Below are 25182 nucleotides of genomic sequence, written 5' to 3' on the forward strand. Positions count from 1 at the left end.
CTGGGGCAAGTCAGATAGGCAAACTCCTAGCCCTTTTGATAATAAAATCAGTAACAATAATGTATTAACAGGTAGGATCTGCTTTGATGCTTTCTGTACATTAACTCATTTAATCTGCACAACAACCCTGGGAGTAGGACTGTTATTCTCGTTTTGTAGATGAGGAAATTAAGGCACTGAGAAATTTAATAATATACGCAAGTTTGCACAACTTGCATGGAGCTGAGATTTGAACTTAAGTAGTCTGATTTTTTCCATTGAAATAAGTGTGGGTGGAAGGGGGTTATCTTTGAATTGTAGATACTATCATTAAAAAACAATGTTCTGGGCCACCCTGGTGGCTCAGAGTTGGTTAAGCAACCGACTCTTGATTTTGGCTCAGGTCATGATCTCAGGGTCATGAGATCACGCTCTGCCTCTGGCTCTGCACTGGGCGTGGTGTCTGCTTAAGATTCTCTCTCTCCCTTTCCCTCTGCCATTTCCCCCTTTCAAAAATAATAATGTTCTATCCCTTGAAAGATGGAAAATGGGTAAGCAAATATTTCACACATAACTGATAAATCAAGTTAGCATTTATTCTAGTAAGAATAAGGTATTAATTCAATATAAACATTTAAAAAGTTGTGACTTTTTTGTGACACTGTTTAATTCTTTCATCATGTTGATGACTTTGGTTATTCTTGGTGATGCCTTCATAAGTTTTAGGAAATTAAAAAAATATATCATCCCCTAAATCGGTCAGAATTATCTTGGCTAACTGATCTCTTGTGTTTTGAGATCCAGAATGATCATTCACGTTGAGGTAGGGGAATGCTACCGGGGAAAAAAGAATGGGCATTTCAACTCTCTTATAGGTAAACCTAAACCATCCAGTGAGAAATTAGCACTCATTCTGATTTTAAGGGTTTCCAAAGAGCTGAGTCTCCTTCAGTAACCCATTTTATCTGTAACTTTCACCAACAATAATTACATTGGAGTTCTTTAGCATCTCAAATTCTACAAAAACAATATAGAGCAATTATTTGCCCTTCATCTGTTGTGAAGACAGGTGCTAGAAAGCTAAATAGCTAAGGAGTATCCCCAAATTAAAATTCTAGATTTAAAGTAAATGTAAACATTTTTTTTAAAAAGTAGGCTAATGTGGGGCTTGACCTCACAACCCTGAGATCCAGGCCAGAGCTGAGAGCAAGAGTTGGTTGCTTAACTGACTGAGCCACCCAGGCACCCCCATAAACACAAACATTTAGAGAGGAAAAATAAGATGGATTTTTTTAAACTGAAAGCAATGATAAAAGGAGGGGGAACAGGGGCACCTGGCTGGTTCAGTTAGTAGAGCATGCAACTCTTGATCTTGAGTCATTTGAGACTCATGCTGGGTGTAGAGCTTACTTTAAAAAACAAAAATGGGGTGCCTATGTGGCTCGGTTGGTTAAGCATCCAACTCTTGATCTCAGCTTGGGTCTTGATCTTAGGGTTGTGAGGTCAAGCCCTGGGCTGGGCTCCATGTTGGGTGGGGAGCCGACTTAAAACAAAACTAAACAAAAAAACAGATTGTAAAAAACAAAAGTAGTGAGAAAAAGCACTTACTTCCCCCCTGCCCATCCACCCACCATCCTGCTCTGATATTAAGGAATAAGATAGGGGTAAGTTTGTTTGGAGTTATAAATCAGCACCATTTCAGAAATTCTGACCCATCTGTTAGGCCTCAACATAAAATAAAAGATTATTTAGAGAACTTGCTGAACACTACTGACCCACTTTTGGGGGGACCCAGAATGAATGGAAAGTGGCAACACTAAAGATTTAAGGGAAAGGCGCACCTGGGTGGCTCAGTGGGTTAAGCCTCTACCTTCAGCTCAGGTCATGATCTCAGGGTTCTGGGATGGAGCCCTGCATCGGGCGCTCTGCTCAGCGGGGAGCCTGCTTCCCCCTCTCTCTCTGCCTGTCTCTCTGCCTACTTGTGATCTCTGTCAAATAAATAAATAAAATATTTAAAAAAAAAGATTTAAGGGAAAAATAACCCTATTGATAGGGGAGTAGTTAACAAAACTATTCTATAATCTATACCATGGAATACTAGGTAATCATTAAAAAGAGATAAGTAAACCTATATACACAGATATGGAAAAAAAAAACCATACAGTAAGTGGGAAAAAAAGTTCCAGATTAATATATGTGATATAAATTAACTAGTATTAAGTGTATATTATAAAATATATCATCTAATATGTATACATTCTAGGTATATGTTATAATTAATATGTTTTTATATGCCTAAAAGGATATAAGCCAAGCTGAAAATAATATAGTAAGGTACTCTGTTGTTACTATTATTTTTTTTTTTTGTTACTGTTATTTTTAATCTCAGTATAATGTATGGTATTCTATGGTTTCAGGTAGTAAGGTACTTTGATTAGTGGGATGGGAGGGGTAGGGAGAGACAGGGAAATTTTACCTTTTAGTTTATGCATTTTTGGACTATTTGATTTTTTTTTTTTTAAGATTTTCTTATTTATTTATTTGACAGAGAGAGAGCACAAGCAGGCAGAGAGGCAGGCAGAGAGAGAGGAGGAAGCAGGCTCCCCGCTGAGCAGAGAGCCCGATGCGGGGCTCGATCCCAGGACCCTGAGATCATGACCTGAGCCGAAGGCAGCGGCTTAACCCACTGAGCCACCCAGGCGCCCCTGGACTATTTGATTTTGATAGATTATTTTATAATGAGCAAATGTCATGTTTAAAACTTTTTAAAAACTATAAGGAAAAACAATGCCCTGTGGCATTATTTACATAAACAAATCATGTATTATAGCAGGAATTAAGGAACAGATATATGATACTGACTAAAAGCAGGAGAAATTGATTTTCAATAAAAAAAATTCTAACTATTCCCATATTTTTTTCTCTTTTAGAAAGCTACTCTTTTACAAGATCCCTTATATGTTAGTGAGCTCAGTCCTGCTATTGGAACTCAAAAGCCATATAGGTAAGAGTGATGATATGCCAAAGCTGCATGGGGGACTGTTCTCTCTTTGCCTCTCCTAACTCCATGTTGTTGCTGCCCATCACATTCATACCTCTACTTCAATGTCTGCCCGGAATTTAGGTCTGCAAACATAATTACCCACTGGACATCACCTCTATAGGTCTTCCAAGAACCTATTCAAAATGGAACTTGGCATCTTCCTTCTGGGACCTGACCTTCCTCTTGCATCTCCTAACACAGGGCCTGCTGTCCTTATCCCTGTATCACCTAAGCCAGTGTCCTGAATGTCATTTTTACCTTCTCTCTCCCTGCTTCACTGCCCCCCCCCGACACCTGCAGCCAGTCAATTGTCACAGGACTCACTGTTCTTCTCTACTGTATCTGGATAATATCTACTTCTTTCCACTGTCACATGCTCAGCCCAATTAACTTTGTTCTGAGCTCCTACAGTATTTTCCTGGCTGGCCTCTGCCTTCACTCTCGACCCTCTCTAAACCATTCTCTGTAACCAAAGAAATCTTTTGGAAGCACAAATCTGAAGATGTAATCCCTGCCTTAAAGCCTTTGAATGGCTCTCCATTGCCCTTAGGAGAAGGTCTAAACTCTACAACAGCTTATAAAGATCTTCCTGATGTCTCTTCATTTTTTCATTTTCAACTATTGTGTCCCCTTAACTCCTGCCCTGAGCTCCTGATCCAGTCTCAGAAACTGATCCAGGTCTCAGAAAGCTTCCTGGTTTTTTGTTTTTTCCTCTATTCTGGAATCCTACTCTCTATTCTTCTTCTCCTTCATGAATGACTTCAACCCATCAAGTCTTAGCTTCTTATCCCTTTCTTTAAAAATCATTTCGCAAAATAATAATAATAATAATAATAATAATAATTTCTCAAAGCTGCATTAGGAGGGGCTGCTGTGGGACAGCTGGGTGGCCCAGTTGGTTAAGCATCTGCCTTTGGCTCAGGTCATGGTCTCAGGGTCCTGGGACTGAGCCCTGTGTAGGGCTCCCTGCTCAGTGGGAAGTCTGCTTCTCCCTCTCCCTCTGCCTTCTGCTCTCCCTGTTCCCTACTCTCTAAGTAAATAAAATCTATTAAAAATTAAAAAAAAAAAAAAAGAGAGAGAGGCTCCTCCATAATATCCTGTGCTTACGATCTTGTAGCATTTAACAGTCTCTCATAAGATTGCTTTTTCGATTGTCTGCTGCCCTATTATACATGATGCTCCTTAAGGGCCGGGACTGTACATTGGTCACTGGCACATAGTAGGCTGCCTTTATAGAATGAATGAATAAATTGTTAAAACAATTAAACCTGAATCTGACTTAAAAGTGTGGGCCTGTTAGCCTTGAAGAGGAATGACATTTTGACACGTGTGACAACATGGACAAACCTTGAAGAAATTATGCTAAGTGAAATAAGCCAGACCAAAAGGACAATTATTGTATGATTCCACTTATTTGAGGCATTGAGAATAGGCAAATCCATAGAAACAAAAAATAAAATAGAGGTTACTAGGGCTGAAGGGAGAGGGAAATGGGGACCTATAGTTAATCAGTATAGAGTTTCTGTTTGGGAAGATGAAAAAGTTCTGGAAATGGAGAGTATAGTAGTGATGGTTGCAAAACACTGTGAATGCACTTAATACCACTGAATTGTACACCTGAAAATGGTTACAGTGGTAAATTTTATATTATGTATATTTTATTTTTATTTTAAAACACGTGTGTGTGTGCATATGTGTGTGTGTAAGTAAGGAATAGATAAAACAAGACTGGAAAAATGTTGAAGATTATTGGATCTAGGAGACAGATACATGGTGTTTCTTTTCAGTTTTCTCCATTTTTGTATATGTTTAAAAATTTCCATAAGAAAAGTTTTTAAAAGGCTTAATTAAGAAACATAATAAACAAATATAACAAGTATCTTATTTATATCTTGATTTTAACAAACCAAAAGTAAAAAGACATTTCTAAGGCAATAGAGGACATTTGAGTATGGACTGGGTATTAGCCAATAGCAAAAAATTACTGATAATTTTGTTGGATGTGATAATGATGATCTTGTAAGAAATGTTTGTCTTGTGATGTGTTCTGAGGTTTGTAGGGGTTAAATAACAATGTTTGTGATTTCCTTTTTTTTTTCTACATTTTTTTAAAAGATTTTATTTATTTGTCAGAGAGAGCACAAGGAGGGGGAGAGGCAAGTGGAGGGAGAAGCAGGTTCCCCACTGAGCAAGGAGCCTGATGCAGGACTCCATCCCAGGACTCTGAGATCATGACCTGAGCCAAAGGCAGATGCTTAACCAACTGAGCTACCCAGGCATCCCTCTACATGTTTTAAAAAAAGAATTCCTATATGTTTTCATATGTTTACTTTAAAAAAGTATCAGTTTTAATTTCAGTGCTTATTTAAAGTGATTTTAAAACTAACTGGATAATAAAATAGGCGTTAACTTTGTATATGCGTGACTTGAAATTTGTCATTGAAGGTGAGGAGAGTTCTACCACTAGCTTGACTCAGGGAAAGCAATTTCTTGCAAAGTTAATTCCTAAAGGCAACATATTAAAATGCAGTAATTTAAAATGCACTGTGAGGAATGTGGTAATATGTGTAAGATATACAAGAGAGTTCTCTGCCTGCAAGGTACCTTAAGTTTAAGGGGAGTAAATATATACTCTTTGGGTTTGCAAACTAGAACTGTTACAAATATGAATTCTGTAACCTCATGTAGATTTATAGAGACCCCTGTGAACATACACACAGTGCTTTTGAGATAATCTATGATAAACTCTTTCCAGCTGTAAAGCATTATACAGATGTATTATTTATATAAAATATCCACAAAAATGAAAAAAAATACAGGAAAAACAGCTTATCATTAGATGAAGAATCCTTCTTGCCACACTATTTGGGTGAATTTATGTTTTCTAGCTGATGAAAATATAAAATATATGTTAAAATTGATGAAAAATCTCCCCCTGTTCTGAAATTAAATAAGGGAGTCTTCTGTCACTAGACTTTTTATTATTTAAATTAGTCAAATAAAGTTTATCATCTACGTAAAGACAAATGTTCTCTGAAAGATAAAAAAAAAACTGTGATTCTGTAGAAATACAGACTGCTGAATCTAACTTGTATTTATGATGTATATGAGCCCTCAATTCATATATGAATTGATTTTTAGTATAAGGAGGTGTGCTTTTTCTTATGAAATTCCATTTATTTATTTATTTATTTATTTATTTATTTATTTATAAAGATTTTATTTATTTACTTGGGGGGGAGGGGCAGAGGGACAATCAGACTCCTTGATTAATACGGAGCCCACTGCAGGCTTCATCCCTGGATCCTGAGACCTTGACCTAACCAAAGTCAGATGCTTAACTGACTGAGCCACCCAGGCACCCTTGTTTTGTTTTTTTTTGAAAGAAAAGTTTGGTATTACAGTCTGTTATCATAGGTGCCACAAGATAAAAATTGTTTCTATATGGATCACAGCAAATTGCTGATGAATGGGAAAAATAGGAAAGTCAATTTGAAAGTAATTCAGCTGGTATTCTTTCCAAGCTTGTGCTTTTCTAAGCTCATCAGTTTGTGAAAACTACATTCCTGCTATTTTTGCAGTTTTCAGAGAATAGAGGAATTTTATAGTTTTTTTTTTTTTAAGATTTTATTTATTTATTTGACAGAGAGAGATCACAAGTAGACGGAGAGGAAGGCAGAGAGAGAGAGAGAGAGAAGTAGGCTTCTTGCTGAGCAGAGAGCCCGATGCGGGACTCGATCCCAGGACCCTGAGATCATGACCTGAGCCGAAGGCAGCGGCTCAACCCACTGAGCCACCCAGGCGCCCCTATAGTTATTTTTTTAATGAAATGTGATTGTAATTAGAAGTGGATGTATAGGGAAGCAGGATCTCAAAGCTCATTCCTATTTTATTTAGAAATCATTTATTAAATACTTACTGTGTGCTAACTAAGTACAGACTAAAGTATCAAAACAGTGGGACTCCCCATTTTACAGATGAGGAAACTGACGCACAGAGAGACTGGGTAATTTGCCTTTGGTAATTACTCAGCTGAGTAGAGACAGATCTAATCCCCATGTTTATAATCGTGTTCTTCTGCCTCTGTGACTTTTTTAAAAAAATGTCTTATTTATATTTGAGAGAGCAGAATGAGAGAGAGAGCACACAACCTGGGGGGCAGGCAGAGAGAGAGGGAGAAGCAGGCTCCTATATGAGCAGGGAGCCCGATGTGAGGTCTCCATCCCAGGACCCTGGGATCATGACCTGAGCCGAAGGCAGACGATAAAACCAACAGAGCCACCCAGGCACCCCTTGCCTCTGTGACTTCTGTCACTGAATTCTTGATTATTTCTCTTCCATGTTCTCCACTAGAAAAGAGGCTGTTTTGGGGGAAGTCTTAATGTTTTTGTTAATAAGAGAGGCTCATTGGGATGCCTGAGTGGCTCAGTAAGTTAAACATCTAACTTTGGCTCAGGTCATGATCTCAGGATTCTGGGATCCAGTCCAGCACTAGGCTCCTTGCTCGGTGGGGAGTTTGCTTTTTCTTTTGCCTGCCACTCCCCCTGCTTGTGTTCTCTCTGTCTCTGACAAATAAATAAAATCTTAAAAAAAAAAAAAAAAAGGAGGCTCATTGATTGGATAGAGAACATCCTAGATTTTTTTTTTTTTTAAACACAGGGGAGGTAGTGGGCAAGAGCTAAGATTCCATATAGTAGAATTGGGATAAATGGTTGGTATCAAGATTTATGGAGTAGGTGGTAAAAATATTTTTAATTCAAGTCAGAAATTCTAGAAGTTTCCATCACCTACACAGAACATGAAATGCCTCTCCTAGCATTACTTCACACCCTTTCTTTTTCTTTCTTTTTTTTTTTTTTTGAAGTAAGCTCCATGCCCAACATGGGGCTTGAACTCATGACCCTGAAATCAAGGTCATGACTGAGCCAGCCAGTATGAACTTGGACATGTTACTTAACCTGTCTAACATCCTATAAATGCAACAGTAATTCCCAGCTCTAACCCCCTTAGTGGGACTGAACGAGCTAGTCCATGAAAAGTGCCTAGGACAGGTACACAAATTACAACAATGGGGCAAAACAGAATTAGTGTGATATATAAGAAGTGTGAAAAAAGTGCTATAGGAGAGGTTCCCCATTCACAGTGGAATTAGGGAAAGCTGTAAGGGGAAGGTGTTCCTCTTTTCAGCAAAGCCAGCTTTTCCTGAACTGTGGAACACACACCGGTCAGTGACAAGAGATGAATGCATTTGATACTCGGACATGGCAGGAAATAACTTTGAATTCCATCGTGGAAAGGTGATTCCTTTTCCAAGTAGTCCAATCTCATTAGGGAGAAGCCCTCGGCTTGGGGCCAGAAATGGCAGCTCTCTAACTCATGCTCATCGGCCTTTCTATTAGAGAGAGAGAGCTTCAGGCTTGGAATGCGTGCATCAACTTAGAACTTGTGATGCTCTCATGCTACTTTCACAGTTACCTGCTATTAATGCAATTGATACTGGTTCTCCCTGTAAGGCTGTGATATAAAGTTTTCTTTATATAAATAAACTTCGTGGGTTGCGTGGGTGGCTCAGTCAGTTAGGTGTCTGACTCTTGGTTTCAGCTCCAGTCATGACCTCAGGGTCGTGAGATCAGGCCCCTGGTGGGGCTCTGTGCTCTGTGCAGAGTCTGTGTGAGAGTCTCTCCCTCTCTCTGCCCCTCCCTCTGCTCCCATGTATGAGTGCATGTGCTTGTTCTCTCTCTCAAATAAAGAAAATCTTACATAAATAAACTTCTCTACACCCACACACAAAGTGAGTTGATTTAAAGAAAAAATATGAGGCGGGCGCTTGGGTGGCTCGGTGGGTTAAGCCGCTGCCTTCAGCTCAGGTCATGATCTCGGGGTCCTGGGATCGAGTCCTGCATCGGGCTCTCTGCTCAGCAGGGAGCCTGCTTCCCTCTCTCTCTCTCTCTCTCTCTCTCTCTCTCTGCCTGCCTCTCCATCTACTTGTGATCTCTCTCTGTCAAATAAATAAATAAAATTTTAAAAAAAAAAGAAAAAAGAAAAAATATGAGGCAAATAATATTACACATGGTTCATGCAGTATGGTAAATGGTATGTGAACAAACTGTGGGCTAGGTGATGAAAGAGGGACGACAGTTTCCAAGGGACACAGAGTATTCCTGATGGCCTGGATACTGCTTGAGTAAAGGGGTATGGGGAAAAGTATGTCCGGTGGGAGTAATAAATATTTCAATCTGGGGAAAGCAAGGTTCATTACTAAAGAGTGATAAAGGCAGAAGCACAAAACTAATTAAAATTCCATTAGTAACAAAGTTTTACAAACCTGTCAATAATCGCTGATATTCCTCAACTGCTGTTTCTGATCATTTTTCACATGGAAATATTTTTCTTGTGTTTCTGTAGATCTGAGGAGAAAATAAAGCACTTCAGTCAACTGAAATCTGAACTTTTTCTTAAAGACAATACTTTAAGGAAGATACTTTGCTTGATTACAGAACTTAAAGTAGCAGCCCAGAAAAACTTCATTCTGAAACGGCTTTTCTGGAAAGTAGGTGTTTTATTTTTAATCTTTGAAACTTGTTCTACCTGTTTATCTGATGCAGTATAATCAAGCATAAAGTAAAATACAAATAAATGTCTTGTATTCAGGGCTGTATTTTATTTTGTTTTGGGGGGGCAGAGAGAGCATGTAGGGGGAGGGAAGAGCATAGAGGGAGAGAGATGATCCTCCAGCAGACTCCCCGCTGAGTACAGAGCCCCAAGTCAAAACCAAGAGTCAGACTCTTAACTGACTAGGCCACCCAGTGCCCTGATGGAAGCTGTATTTTAAGAATATTGATGCTGTCATGACTCAGTACTTGAAATATTGTGATTTAATCAGTACTGTGTATGTGTGTTGCAGGGAAATGGGGTAAGAAGACAATGGTAGCAAAAGACAGTACCTGAGATGGGTTGGGTTGTCAAGTCAAAGACAGATAATTAGAGAGGAAGCTTCTGGCATGCAAGATGCATGAGTACGGACTGTGAGATGGAAGAGTAGATTTCAAGAAGTCTTACCTTCAGGTATCCCTACAACAAAAGTAAAAATGAAAAAAAGTGAATTTTGAGTGTAGGGCTGTTATTTTTAAAATGGTGGTTCTTGGGGAGTCAAAGCAACCTAGCACTCATGCAGCAAGTTACAGACTTACTCTGTAAAGACTTACTCTGTAAAGACTTACTCCATTTCATATTCAGTTTCAGGTGAAGGAATTCAGAAGCTCCAGTGAGTACTGCTGTGTTGCTAATGAGGCCTAAGGGAGGGGGTGAGCCCTGCCTTGGGTCAAGCTCATGTTGATGGCTCTGTGTTGTATCCTAATTCTGGCCAGTGGTCTCATTACTGAGCAGCTGCAAAGTGCACAGCTTCCCCAACATACAAGATAGTCCTGGCCATTTCTTAGATTCTAAGTGCTTCACATGTAGGATGACGAACCATGTAGGTTTGCCCAGATCTGGGTGACCAACTGTCCCAATTGGCTAGGACTGCGGAAGTTCACAGGATATGGGACTTTCAGTACAAAACCTAGGACTGTCCCAAATACACTGGGATGGTTGATCACCCTAATCAGAGGGCATATTAGCTGTATAGAATAGTATGTCAAATGTCCCATAACACTGAAACAGGTAACGATGATGTTGTGCTACCAAGTCTAAATCTTTTTAGACTTTTACTGGATACAGCCTGTTAGGAATAGAACATTCAGGTTCTGACTCCAAAACTTCAGAGGACTGTGGAGAATTGAGAGACAGGCATTGAAATGACACCCAAAATGACTATGAACATGGAAAGCCTAAGGAAATTGGTATATCCCACCCAAATATTCCTCTCTAGTCCGTCACACACATGGCATCATTTTAATCCATCACTGACTGTGTGATCCTGCTGGCTCAAAAGCCTCTCCCTACTGAGTACAAACACCTTGGCTTTGGCATTTAAGGCTCCCCACTAATGACCACTGTCACTGATTCCAAGTTTGGACAGGTATGGCCTTTATTTTAGCAAGGTGTATTTTCAGGAAGGGACCAACATCTATCTGCACAGGGCAGGCCCTGGGCAAACTAATCCAGCTGTAGATACTCCCAGGGAAGGCACAGTGCTCAAGGGTGAGAGTGATGTCTACACAGTGTGCAAAATGAAACATCAGGCCATTCCAGCATGTGGGTGGATTATACCCAAATGTCTGTGCAAACATTTGGCACCAGGAAGACCTGATTGTTTAGAGTTTAGCAATAGGGGCTTCATGGAATATGGGGTTGGGGAGGTGACAAGGATATAAAGGTTGTCAAGAGTAAACCCAGCAGCTGAGAGAGGATTGGCAAGGGACAGACCAAGGGCCTAGAGATGTCCATTTAGATAAACTTGACACCATCAGGGGACTGGGTTTAAAGCAGATGGCTAGGTAGGAGAACTGATGTACGTCCTACAGGTTAGACGAGGAAGAGAGGTGTTGATGTTGAACACCAGAGTGTTGGTCTGAAGGCCATTTAAGGGTCTCTCATTTTAAAATGGGGCTGATGCAGGGGGTCTCAACTGTTCAGCAAAAGAAAGATGTAGATAAAGAGAATAAAGCTAGGCCTAACCCACTCAACCCCACACTGCATCGTTTTCACTTCTTTCCTCTAAAAGCTCCATCCACAGGGATGACTCAAATACCCTGTCCTTTCTAGCCCTTCCTTGTTTTCCCCTGCTGTTCACCATCTCTAGGCTAATCCTTCTTCCATCGTCTCCTGTTAAAATCCTACCCATTCAGGGGTGCCTGGGTGGCTCAATGGGTTAAGCCTCTGCCTTCAGCTCAGGTCATGATCTCAGGGTCCTGGGATGGAGCCCTGAATCAAGCCCCACATCAGGCTCTCTGCTCATCAGGGAGTCTGCTTTCCCCTCCCTCTGCCTGCCTCTCTGTGATCTCTCAAACGCTGTTCTTCCGCCTCTCCTGTCATCCTCCCCGGGGAGCTTTGGAAACTTCCTCTTCCTGATCTGTTACGGCAGAACTTTCTGCGATGTTCTTCAATCTGTGCTGTTCTAGTAAAGTAGCCACTAACCACACTGAATGTGGCCAATGACTAAGGAAGTGAAATTTTAATTTTATTCCGTTTAGTCAATTTAAATTTAAATAGTGCCACGTGGCCACTGGCTACCTATTGGACAATGCCGTCCAATTCAACAAATATTTACTGCATGCCTATTCTGTGCCAGGTAATGGAAATAGGCATTAGGAAAGTGAGCATGAAACAGTTCCTACCCTCAAGATTAGCGCAGATATTCTCCTTTTCACTATAGTTATTGGCATATTATTCTTATTTACCATTATATTCTATAAGCTTCTTCAGGGCAAGCATGTGTCTTACTCATCTTTGTACTCTCCCTAAGGCCTCACACAATACCATTTTTATACCAGGGCCCAAAATCAATTCATACTGAACTGAAAGTCTATTCTCTTGTGAAAAATTAACCTGATCAGAAATCTAGGAAAAGAAAACAAACTCAGGGCTGCTGGTGGGGAGATGGGGTAACTGGGTAATGGACATTGAGGAGGGCACATGACGTCATGAGCACTGGGCATTGCATAAGACTGATCAATCACTGACCTCTAACTCTGAAACCAATAATACATTATATGTTAATTAATTGAATTAAAAATATTTAAAGAAAGATGTCTTTTAAAGTTAATTTCTCTAAGTAAAAAAGTTAAAAAAGAAAAAGAGGTTTAGGAATAGAACATGCACGTTCTATTGCTTAATTGAAAACACTGCAGGATGCCTGGGTGGCTCAGTTGGTTGGGCCAGTGCCTTCGGCTCAGGTCAAGATCCAGGGATAGAGTCCCGCATTGGGCTCCTGGATCCACACGGTGTCTGCTTCTCCCCTTTCATGTTCTCTCTCATTCTCTCTCTCTTTCAAATAAATAAATAAAATCTTAAGAAAAAAAAGAAAACAATGCAGCTGTTCTTTAAGGTAATGTCCTTAGATGGACTAATATTGATCTTCTAATTCAGCTATCAAAAACGAGAGGCCAAGGGGCCCCCGACTGGCTTAGTTGGTAGAGCATATGACTCTTGATCTCAGGCTCGTGAGTTCAAGACCCACATGGGACATGGAGCCTACTTAAAAAAAAAAAAAGGATTAAAAAAAAATTAGAGGCCAAAATGAATAGAGAGGGAAATAAAAGGCACATGGGCAGTCTCCTATTTTTGGTCTTTCCACACACGGTGTGGGCCCCCTGCCCACCACCATGCCACCAAGACCTGGTAGCCTTATGTTTTCTCTCTCTAACCCATAACCACAATCTAGTCTCATATTCGTTTACGCAGAGTGAACATATATAATTCAAAAAAGTCAACATTTTTATCTTCTTTCAGAGCTTTTTTCTTTTCCTTTTTTTTTTATTAAGTGGGCTCCACACTTGGGGTGGGGCTTGAACTCACACCCTGAGATCAAGACCTAAGCTGAGATCAAGAGTCAGACACTTAAACTGACTGAGCCACCCAGGCACCCCAGGAGCTTTTTTCTTTAAACAGTTATCATGGCTTTATGCTTAAGCAGTGGTTTTCCCACTTTGTGCTGGGCTCCCTGGAGAACATGAGGTTGTGTGAAGCTTCCTTAGGGACCTTCACTGGGGTGGGGAGATTAGAGGCACCTCTAATTTTTGGTTCCTGAGCAAGATGATGGAAAATTATACATAGAATAATTTCATATAAATAAAATCTTACAATATATATAATTGTATATAAATATATTATGTATTATAAATGCACACACACACACACACACACACACACACAATTTCCCCCATTTGAAATCATCTGTATGGGGTATAATTTTCTTTCAGGTAATCTCTCTTTCTCTCTCTCTTTTTTTTCACAAGTAAATTTTAAATTATGAGAACATTTTGTGGTAGACTGACTGAACCTATGCTTTAGGACTACAGATACCATGTCTGCTTTGCTCAAGGTAGTATCTCATTATCTACCACAGCACCTGCTACATGGCTGGCAATCAGTAGTTATGTGTTCAATGAATGAATGAGTGAATGAAAGAGTTCTCCATTCCTGTTCCTTCCTAACCTTTTATTTTTCTTTCTTAATTCATGAGGTTCTTTCTTAATTCAACAATTTTTTTTATTATGGTAAAATACACATTACAGAAAATTTACCATTTTAACCATTTTTAAGCATATGGTCCAGTGGTATTAAGTAGGTACACTGTCTCATTGTGCAGCCATCTCCAGAACTCTTTTCATCTTGCAAAACTGAAACTATACTCATTAAACAGTAACTCCCCATTCATCCCTTCTCCCAGCCCCTGGCAACACCATTCTTCTTTCTGCATCTATGAGTTTAGCTTCTCTAAGTATCTCATGTAAGTGGAATCACTGAGTATTTGTCTCTTTATCACTGGCCTATTTCACTCAGCATGTCTCGCAGGTTCATCAGTGTTGGAGCTCGCTTCCTTTTTAAGGCTGAATAATATTCCATTGTATGTAAAGACCACATTTTCTTTTCCATACTCCGTTGATGGATACTTGGGTTGCTTCCACATTTAAGCTATTGTGAACGTTACCACTGTGAATATAGGTGTGTCAATCTCTCTGAGACCTTGCCTTCAGTTCTTTTGGGACTATACCTAAAAGTGGGATTGCTAAATCCTCTGGTAATTCTATTTCTAAATTTTTGAGGAACCCCCATACTGTTTTCCGTAGCATCTGTACCACTGTACATTCCCATTAACAATGCACACAGGTTCTAGTTTTCTCACACCCTTGTCAACATTTGTTATTTTCTGATTATTTGTAGTTTTGATTTGCATTTCCCTAATGATTCGTGACGTTGAGTATTTTTTCATGTGCTTACTGGCCATATGTACCTCTTCTTTGGAGAAACTATTGGGACATAATTTATATATAATAAAAGGCACTCATTTTAAGAGTTTGGTTTAAAGAGTTTTGACAAATGTATAAACCCATTATAACCACCACCCCAATTAAGATTTAGAACACTTCTATCACCCCATAAGGCCCCTTCTATAGCCCCATAAGGCAACCTCATACCCTTTGGCAGGCAGTTTTCTCCCATCCATGGCCCCGGGCAATCATTGTGCTTTCTGTCACTACAGATCAGTTTTGCCTGTCCTCGGATTCCGCTTACCCAGAAATGTACACTCTGTACTCTTTTGTGCTAGCTTCCTTTGGCCTAACAGTTTTGAGATTTCTCCATGTTGTTGCAGGGTGGTGGAAGATACTTTACAAATAAAACTTTGTAAATAAGGGGCGCCTGCGTGGCTCAGTGGGTTAAAGCCTCTGCCTTCGGCTCAGGTCATGATCCCAGGGTCCTGGGATGGAGCCCCACGTTGGGCTCTCTGCTCAGCGGGGACCCTGCTTCCCTTCCTCTCTCTCTCTCTGCCTGCCTCTCTGCCTACTTGTGATCTCTGTCTGTCAAATAAATAAATAAAATCTTAAAAAATAACAACAACAAAACTTTGTAAATAAAACTTCCTGAACTAGTGAGCAGGTGGGAGATCACAATAGTAACTGATAAATTTGTTAAGCACTTATCATGTGCTGAGCACTGTTCAGCTTTACAGATATTATCTTAATGCAACCCCCACGAGGTGACATTAACTCTATTTTAGACATAAACTGAGTCATAGAGCGTGTAAGTCATTTGCCAGGTATCATACAGCTAACCAGTGGCAGAGCTGGGGTGTGACCTCAGAGTTAGTGTACAAAGCCACCACACTGTGCTCAATTACCAGGGCCCTGGTAAACGGCAGCTGTTCTCAGAGAGTCCAGCATACACCCTGCTCCTTCTCCTGTCCCTCTCTCCCCCTGCTGTCCTCAGCCTTTTGCCCTGCCTTAGCACCTAAATAAAGGTACGTGTAATACCTTTTTAAACAGAGTCTAATTTGTCACTAGTAGACAAAAGTCCTGGGGGGAAAAATGAGTAAGAGAGAAAAGGAAAAGAGAAGCAATTACATTATCTTTCTCATTAGTACCAACCTGCCTGATTTCATGGGCCAGTGCTCATTTCATGCTTGGATTTATCTCATGAGACTGCACAGAAGCACAAAAAAACTGGTTCGCGCACTCTTAACTCAGTGTTTATTCTGTCAGAGATGACAATCGACATTTCCACTGTATTAACAGAATTATTAGTATCATTCTTCACTGTCTTCATTAGGCTATACCAGTGCTGTGCCTTCACTTGCAGGTTAGCAAACATGTTTAAAAAGTGTTTTTCCAGGGGCGCCTGCGTGGCTCAGTTGTTAAGCATCTGCCTTCTGATCAGGTCACGATGCCAGGGTCCTGGGGTTGAGCCCCGAGGGTCCTGGGGTTGAGCCCCGCATCGGGCTTCCTGCCCAGCGGGAAGCCTGCTTCTCTGTCTCCCGTCTCCCACTCTTCCTGCTTGTGTTCCCTCTCTCCCTGTCTTTCTCTCTCTGTCAAATAAATGAAATCTTTAAAAAAAATGTTTTCTAGCCATTATTCGTTGCATCCTCACAAAGGTCAAATTACTTTGGAAAAGCGGAACTATAGGAGCCTCCATTTAATCTAGTATTCGCAAGTAACTGAATGATTTGCCTGAGATTATACACCTACGTCTGGAGGGTCTTCGGTATTAACAGCAGAGCCGGGCCTTTGGGGCATCTCTTAGCCTCACCCCCTAGGCTTTAGCTCGGGCTCTGTTCACCAGGACAGTGGTCTCCTGGTTTAAGTAAAAAGTGTTTTCACTTTGGGTTATGCTGTTATTAATGAGAGGTATTATAATTCACTTGGTTCCAGAGAATAAATAATATCTTCATATTTTTATTATGTAAAGATAGAGTTTTACCAACTGATACCTAATGACCATCTTCTTTCCTACTTGCTTTCACAGACCAGTGACCTTTTCTATTTCCTGGTGAACAAACTTCATGAGTACTTGCCAGAGTCTAGGGATAAGAGCTCACTTCAAAATAAAAGCCAAAGGGCCGATGAGCTGGTGTAAGTACCAACAGGATAGTCATAGATTTTTCTCCCCCGAGGGTACTGAAGTAAATGGAAGGCACTGGATAAAATATATACTGTACTAATGATTAATGGTGCTGCAAATTTTGCTTCACATAGATTTTTTAAAAGATTTATTTATTTTATTTGTGAGAGAGAGAAAGAGAGTATGCGTGCACATAAGCAGGCAAAGTGGCAGGCAGAGGCAGAGAGAGAAACAGGCTCCCTGCTGAGCAAGGAGCCCGATGCGAGACTTGACCCCAGGACTCTGGGATCATGATCTGAACTGAAGGCAGTGGCTTAACCGACTGAGCCAACCAGGCATCCCAGTTTTGCCTCACATAGATTTTTAAAAATAGCACTCATTTTGTTCTACTTTTCGTAGCAGGGGGAGGGGCAAAGGAAGAGGGAGAGAGAAAATCTTAAGCAAGCTCCACGCCCAGCTCAGAGTCTGACACAGGACTAGATCTGACAACCCTGAGACCATGACCTGAGCTGAAATCTGGAGTCAGACATTTAATCTACTGAGCTTCCCAGGTGTTCCTGTTCTACTTTTCAAAGAAAGGCTATAGGGGCACCTGGGGTGCTCAGTCAGTGAAGTGTTTGGGTCCTGGGATCAAGCCCCACTTCGGGCTCCCTGCTCGGTGGGAGTCTGCTTCTCCTTCTCCCCCTTCCCTCACTGCTCCTACTCTACTTGTTTCTTCTCTCTCTCCCTTAAATAAATAAAATCTTAAAAATAAAGAAAGGCTGTATAAGAAATTAGTAATATTGGTTGTCCCAAAGGAAAAATAAGGCATCAGAGAAAGCAACTTTCACTGAATTCCCTTTTTTACCTTTGAAATTTTGAGCCAAAAATTACTTATTGGAAAAAGTTAAAATTATTAAAAATAATTTTATTTGTTTATTTTTAGGATTTTATGTATTTATTTGATAGAAAGAGAAACAGAGAGAGAGAGAGCGCACGAGCACACAAGCAGTGAAAGTGGCAGAGGGAGAGGGAGAAGCAAACTCCTCACTGAGCAAGGAACTCGATCCTAAGACCCTGGGATTATGACCTGAGCTAAAATCAGATGCTTAACCAACTAAGCCACCCAGGCTCCCCTAAAAATAATTTTAAAATAGTGTGTAATTATCAGGAAAAAATGTTAAGGACCAAAAACACTATGAAAATGACTTGTAATCCTGACATTCAGCTATTAATTAATTTGCTCAACAAATATTGTTGAGTGTTTACTATGTAGCAATCACAGAGTAGGGACTCAACCAATGTTGACAATTAACAAACAGAATTTCCTTCCCATACATTTTCTATATAGATATGAGAGCAATTTTATCAGGGGTTACTAATTTTGTGAAGTTCTGAACTTGTCATGCAATCATGCCACTCCTGTGCTTTCTTTTCTTTGTTTTCTAGAGCATGCATTGAAATTATACAGACTCTGGGACTGATGTTCAGAGAAACAGAAACTGAGTCATCGCGCCTGAACACGTTGGCAGCTAAGAAGTAAGGTCTTTTATTTTTATTTATTTATTTATTTTTAAAAGATTTTATTTATTTATTTGACAGAGAAAGAAATTACAAGTAGGCAGAGCAGTAGGCGGGGGGGGGGGGGGAGCAGGCTTCCCACTGAACAGAGAGCCCAATGCGGGGCTCAATCCCATGACCCTGAGATCATGACCTGAGCTGAAGGCAGAGGCTTAACCCACTGAGCCACCCAGGCGCCCCAAGGTAAGGTCTTTTAGGCGACACTGGCACCTTGTAGTTACAACCATTAACTACTCTATTGAGTGTCTTCCAAAACTCATAGCTCTCTTAGTTCTCTGTCCAAACCCCTTATAAGTATATTAAACTCCTTTGTCTTTCCACTTCCTTCTGTGATGAACATGGAACATAGTGAGTTCTCCCAGGCTTTCTGGATTATTAAGGGCACAAAGATTCTCTTAGCATAATTTTATCTTTTGTCATTGTCTGGTGAACTTGAAAAAGCCCAAATGCCCCATCATACATTAAAAGCCAGGGGTTCTCTACTAGAATTTTACAGAGTACTCGTAACCCCACATAACAGAAAGATCACATTGCAAAGGCAGGAGTTAATAGTAGCTTCATTTAATATATAATTGTGTGACCCTGAAGTGAGTGACAGTGGGAGGGTTTATTAACATATAGAGTAAGCTGCTATGATAAAGATATGTTAAAATATGTGGGCCACAGAAGATAGAAATTTACATCTTTTTCATATACTAGTCCAGAGTAGAGAGTCAAGATTTCCTCTAGGAGATCAGCCAGAGACCTAGGTTCCTTCCCTTTTTTTGCTCTGACATATTTTATTACGCTATCTCTGTCTTTATGGTTGAAGTTGGCTGACCTTCACAACTTCATTAAACCCTATGGGATGCAGGAAGAGAAGTAGAAGGCAAGCAAATTTTTTTTTGAGAGAGGCATCTAAGACTTTTCTGCTCACATTCTGCTGATGAGGACTTTAGGCATATGCCCATATCTAGCCGCAAGAGAAGCTGGATGTGTCTGCAGTTGCATGGCTCTGTAGCTAGCTAAACTTTGGATGGTGATAGGGACACCTATTATTAAAAGGAAGAATGAAATAATGTGTAGTAGGGGGACAACAGCATTCTTTGCCACAGAAAATATGTGTTTGCATATTTCATATATCTGCTTGACCTTTTTATATGGTTTGTAGACTATGAATTATATCCTGAGCCAGTGTTCGGACTATAATCTTAATTTTTTTCCACTGTCATCAACTGTTTATTTAAATTTTCTGTATTAGAAAGTGAAAGGAAAATGAGGGCCATGGGTTCTAAAATATTTGAACCAGGGAGAAGAATAAAAACTTTAATGTTTGTCCTGGCTATTTATTAGAGAACTTTACAAATGAATTTTGATGATAATAACATGAACATTTTTCTTGTTAAAGATTTAATTTATTTATTTGACAGAAAGAGATAGCGAGAGAGGAAACACAAGCAGAGGGAGAGGGAGAAGCAGTCTCCCTGCCAAGCAGGGAGTCTAATGCCCCAATGGGGGCTCAATCCCAGGACCCCAGGATCCTGACCTGAGCCGAAGGCAGATGCTTAATGACTAAGCCACCCAGGCACACCTCACGAACATTTCTTAAGCAATTCACTCTGTGCCAGGGACTATGGGTGCACTACGCTATACACCAGAGTAGCCAAACAATTCTTTTTTTTTAAAAATTTTTTATTTTTTAATTAAAATATAATGTATTATTAGCCCTAGGGGTACAGGTCTGTGAGTCGCCAGGTTTACACACTTCATAGCCTCACCATAGCACATACTACCTTCACCAATGTCCATAACCCAACACCCCCCCACCCCCAGCAACCCTCAATTTGTTTTGTGAGATTAAGGGTCTCTTACGGTTTGTCTCCCTCCTGATCCTATCTTGTTTCATCTATTCCTTTCCTACCCCCCAGACCCCCCACGTTGCCTCTCAACTTCCTCATATCAGGGAGATCATATGATAATTGTCTTTCTCTGATTGCAGAATGGTCAAACATTTCTATAAAGGGCCATAGAATAAACATTTTTGGCTTTTCAGACCATAGGGTGTCTGTTTCAGCTACTCAACTTTGCCACTGAAGCATAAGAAGAGTGATAGACAATTTATAAATGAATGGGCACAGTTCTGTTCCAATAACGCTTTATTTATAAAAACGGGTTCTGGGCTATTTGGCCTACAGGCCGTACTTTCTTGACTCCTGCTTTGCAGCAAACAAGGAAGACACACACTATTGTTTTCTCAGAATACTTTTTTTTTATTTTAATATTTCATTTTTTTTAAGGTAATCTCTAAACCCAGAGTGGGGCTTGAACTTATAACCCTGAGATCAAGAGTTGCATGCTCCACCAACTAAGCCAGTCAGTGCCCCCTCTGTATACTTCTTTATGCAGCTGATAGTATCATTTCCCCAATCTCCAGGACAGAGATTCAAGATTACTTCTTACATTTATATCTAGCCACACTGAATTATTGCTCAATTATGTTACCCTTTTTGTCCATCTTTTCATCCCTACCTCTCTCAGAGTTGAAGAACCATTACTCTTACTATCCTCTGCTTTTTCAACTGTTCTGTCTTAAGTTGGTTTGGCCACATCAGTCCTACTATAGTAAGCCTCTTTCCTGAGATGACTAATTCTTTTTATGTATTTCTTTTTTTTTTTTTTCATGTATTTCAATGCATATATTATATTGCTATAATAGAGTCCGGTTGTAATACTAACTTTTCAGCCATTTTTGATATGCGTAGGGTCAAGTCATGTTACTTGTAGCCTTAATGAACAGTTAATGTCTAATATAACCGCATTAATCTTCTATTACCCTGTAACAAGTTACTATAAGGTCAGTGGCTTAAAATAATATCAACTGTTGGGCGCCTGGGTGGCTCAGTGGGTTAAGCCGCTGCCTTCGGCTCAGGTCATGATCCCAGGTCCTGGGTTCGAGCCCCACATCGGGCTTTCTGCTCAGCAGGGAGCCTGCTTCCTCCTCTCTCTCTGCCTGCCTCTCTGCCTACTTGTGATTTCTCTCTGTCAAATAAATAAATAAAATCTTTAAAAAAAAATAATATCAACTGTTTATCTACAGTTTTTGTGGATCAGGAAATCTGGGCATAGCACAGCTGGATTACCTTGCCCTGGTTTTCACAAGGTGGCAGTCAAGGTGACAACCGGCTAGGGCTGCAGTCTCATCTGAGCCTTGGGCTTATCTTCCAAGCTCACTTGGGTCTTTGTGGCCTGAAGTAATTTCCTTATAAACTTGCTTGCTTCTTGGCAAGAAACTATCTCTGCGCTCAGAGAAGCTCTAAGCACTCTTTGAAGGGCTCAAATGGATAATCAGGCTCACCCGGGATAATCTCCCTTTGATTCTCTCAGAAGTCAACAAATTAGGAACCTTAATTATGTATGCAAAATCCCTTTACCTTTCTCATCTAACATAACATAATCACAAGGGAGTAATAGCTTAATATATTCACAGGTCCTGTCCATACTTAAGAGGAAGGAATTATTTAGGGTGCATATACCAGGGGCAAAAATCTTGGAAGCTGTATTAGAATTCTGCCAACCACAAACAACACAGAGTAACTTATGAGACCATGAGTTTTCCTCTCAAAGTCTGTATATATATTATAAAATATATTGTAATGCATTCAAAATTCTCTAATTGGAAATAATAACAATCTAAACAATAAAAGTATCAAAATTGTTGGCACCACTTTTTAAGGATATGATGTCAATTCTATAATAAGTATTTTGGAGATGAAACTACCATTTAGATTAAGATTTCTTCTATTATTGACCCCGTGGATTTTTTTTTTAAAGATTTTATTTATTTATTTGACAGACAGAGATTACAAGCAGGCAGAGAGACAGTCAGAGAGAGGAGGAAGCAGGCTCCCCGCTGAGCAGAGAGCCCGATGCGGGGCTCGATCTCAGGACCCTGGGATCATGACCTGAGCTAAAGGCAGAGGCTTTAACCCACTGAGCCACCCAGGCGCCCCGACCCCGTGGATTTTAAATAGTGTTGACAGGAAGAGTAGATTTCAAACTAAATTCCATTTGAGCAAATAAAAAAGCATTTACTCATTTCAGCATTTTCCTCTTTATTTTTTTAGAAGTAAAGATTTTATTGGCTCAATTCAGTTCATTGAATTCTTCCTGAAATGTGCTATAAATCCATTCTTATTTTAACACTGTTATGGTTAAATTCATATATTATCACAGAAAGTGACCCACAATTTGAGAGTTCCTTCCTTTAACCCTGGATATATGATTCTTTGAAAAGAAGCTGTTGCTGAAAACAAAGGACATTAAATAAATCAGTAAATGGAATATCATTTCAAACTTAAGATAGGAAAACCTTCTAAATGAAATGTTTTGATTTTTTTAAAAAAGATTATTTATTTATTTGAGAGAGAGAGAGAGCATATGCAGGGGTAGGGGCAGAGGGAGAGGGAGAAGCAGACTCCCCACTGAGCAGGAAGCCCCACATGGCTCTTGATCTTGATCCCAGGACCCTGGGATCATGACCTGAGCTGAAGGCAGATGCTTAATCCACTGGGCCACCCAGGCGCCCTATTTTGTTGATTTTGGAAGGGTGTTCTAAAAGTAAGATTGGACATTTTAAAGTAGCCTGAATAAAACACTAACAAATATCCTGTAGGACATACTCTGCTTTTTTGAGAAGTGTGCTGATATGATTCTTCTTTTGTAGATGTAAGAACTAACTTGCTTTTTGAGTTAGAGAAAGGAGGGGAATTGTTTTTATTAAAATTTTGGTTAATCATGAACTTCTAATCATGGTGATGATTTAAGTGATTGTAAAAAGATTGGGAAGCCTCAAATATTACTAAACAGGGATTGTTTACAGTCTCGTTTAGTCCATTATGAAAATGGTTATGGTGATAGAGGATTTTTATATAGTCCTATCTATAAATTCTTTTACTGCTCCCATCATCAAAGCTATTCTGATACTGTCTTCAGTTAGGCAACTGATTTTCCTAGTGATCTGCTTTTGGTTCCTTTTCAACTATGCATGAATTATATAACATATATGAAGATGGTACTGCCAAACCTCATCCCCTCAGGATCCTCAATCTGGATTGTGATTTTTTTTCCTTTTCCTTTTCAAATAACAGGGTACATTATTCAAATATATAGTGACAATTTGAGTTATTAGTGTAGGTTAATGGATAGTACATTGGTTTTGAATGGAAAAGACTTAAAGTAGTATTAGTTTTATTAACTAATATCTAGTACTTCAGTGGAACAGTAAGCCCTGAAATGCCTTATTTAAAAGAAGAGCTCCATCCTCATTTTTTTTTTTTTTGGTGCTATTGTTGGGAATATAAATTAGTGCACCCACTCTGGAAAACAGGATAGAGGGTCCTCAAAAAACTAAAACTACAAGTACCATATGGTCCAGTTCTATTTCTGGGTAGTCATCCAAAGAAAACGAAAACACTAATCCAAAAAGATGTATGCAACCCTATGTTTACTGCAACATTATTCACAATAGTCAAGGTACAGAAGCAACCTAAATATCTACCAATAGATGAATGGATAAAGAAGGTGTCATATATATATATATATATATATATATATATATATATATATATATTGGAGTATTATTTTGCTATAAAAAAGAATGAAATCAACATTGCCAAAGGCAAGGGAAGCAAGGGCAAAAATGAACTATTGGGACCATCAAGATCAAAAGCTTTTGCACAGCAAAGGAAACAGTCAACAAAACCAAAAGACAACTGACAGAATGGGAGAAGATATTTGCAAACAACATATCAGATAAAGGGCTAGTATCCAAAATCTATAGAGAGCTTATCAAACTCCACACCCAAAGAACAAATAATCCAATCAAGAAATGGGCAGAGGACATGAACAGACATTTCTGCAAAGAAGAATCCAGATGGCCAACAGACACATGAAAAGGTGCTCAGCATCACTCTGCATCAGGGAAATACAAATCAAAACCACAATGAGGTATCACCTTGCACCAGGCAGAATGGCTAAAATTAACCAGTCAGGAAACGACAGATGTTGTCAAGGACGTGGAGAAAGGGGAGCCCTCCTACACTGTTGGTGGGAATGCAAGCTGGTGCAGCCACTCTGGAAAACAGTATAGAGGTTCCTCAGAAAGTTGAAAATAGAGCTACCCTATGACCCAGCAATCGCACTACTGGGTATTTACCCCAAAGACACAAATGTAGTGATCTGAAGGGGCACGTGCACCTGAATGTTTACAGCAGCAATGTCCACAACAGCCAAACTATGGAAAGAACCTAGATGTCCATCAACAGATGAATGGATAAGGAAGAATATACACACACACACACATACACACATACATGCATACATATACATACATATACAATGGAATACTATGCAGGCATCAAAAGAAACGAAATCTTGCCATTTGCAATGATGCGGATGGAACTAGAGGGTATTATGCAGAGTGAAATAAGTCAGTCAGAGAAAGACAATTATCATATGATCTCTCTGATATGAGGAATGTGAGAGGCAGGGCAGGAGTTTTGGGGGGTAGGGAAGGAAAAAATGAAACAAGATGGGATCGGGAGGGAGACAAACCATAAGAAACT

General features: G+C 39.8%; 1 protein-coding gene across 3 annotated transcripts in view; it reads left to right on the top strand.

Annotated features, from left to right (window-relative positions):
• Nucleotides 1-25182, top strand: part of C8H12orf56 (chromosome 8 C12orf56 homolog) — a 96010-nt gene that overhangs the window by 57258 nt on the left and 13570 nt on the right. For all 3 annotated transcript variants that reach the window (XM_047740727.1, XM_047740728.1, XM_047740729.1), the window contains exons 5-8: nt 2910-2983; nt 9428-9572; nt 16925-17031; nt 18449-18538. In XM_047740727.1, coding sequence (XP_047596683.1) covers nt 2910-2983; nt 9428-9572; nt 16925-17031; nt 18449-18538 — 416 coding nt within the window. The remainder of the gene's footprint in view (nt 1-2909; nt 2984-9427; nt 9573-16924; nt 17032-18448; nt 18539-25182) is intronic.

Source organism: Lutra lutra, chromosome 8 (assembly GCF_902655055.1).
Source record: "Lutra lutra chromosome 8, mLutLut1.2, whole genome shotgun sequence".
NCBI classification, from domain to species: Eukaryota; Metazoa; Chordata; class Mammalia; order Carnivora; family Mustelidae; genus Lutra; species Lutra lutra.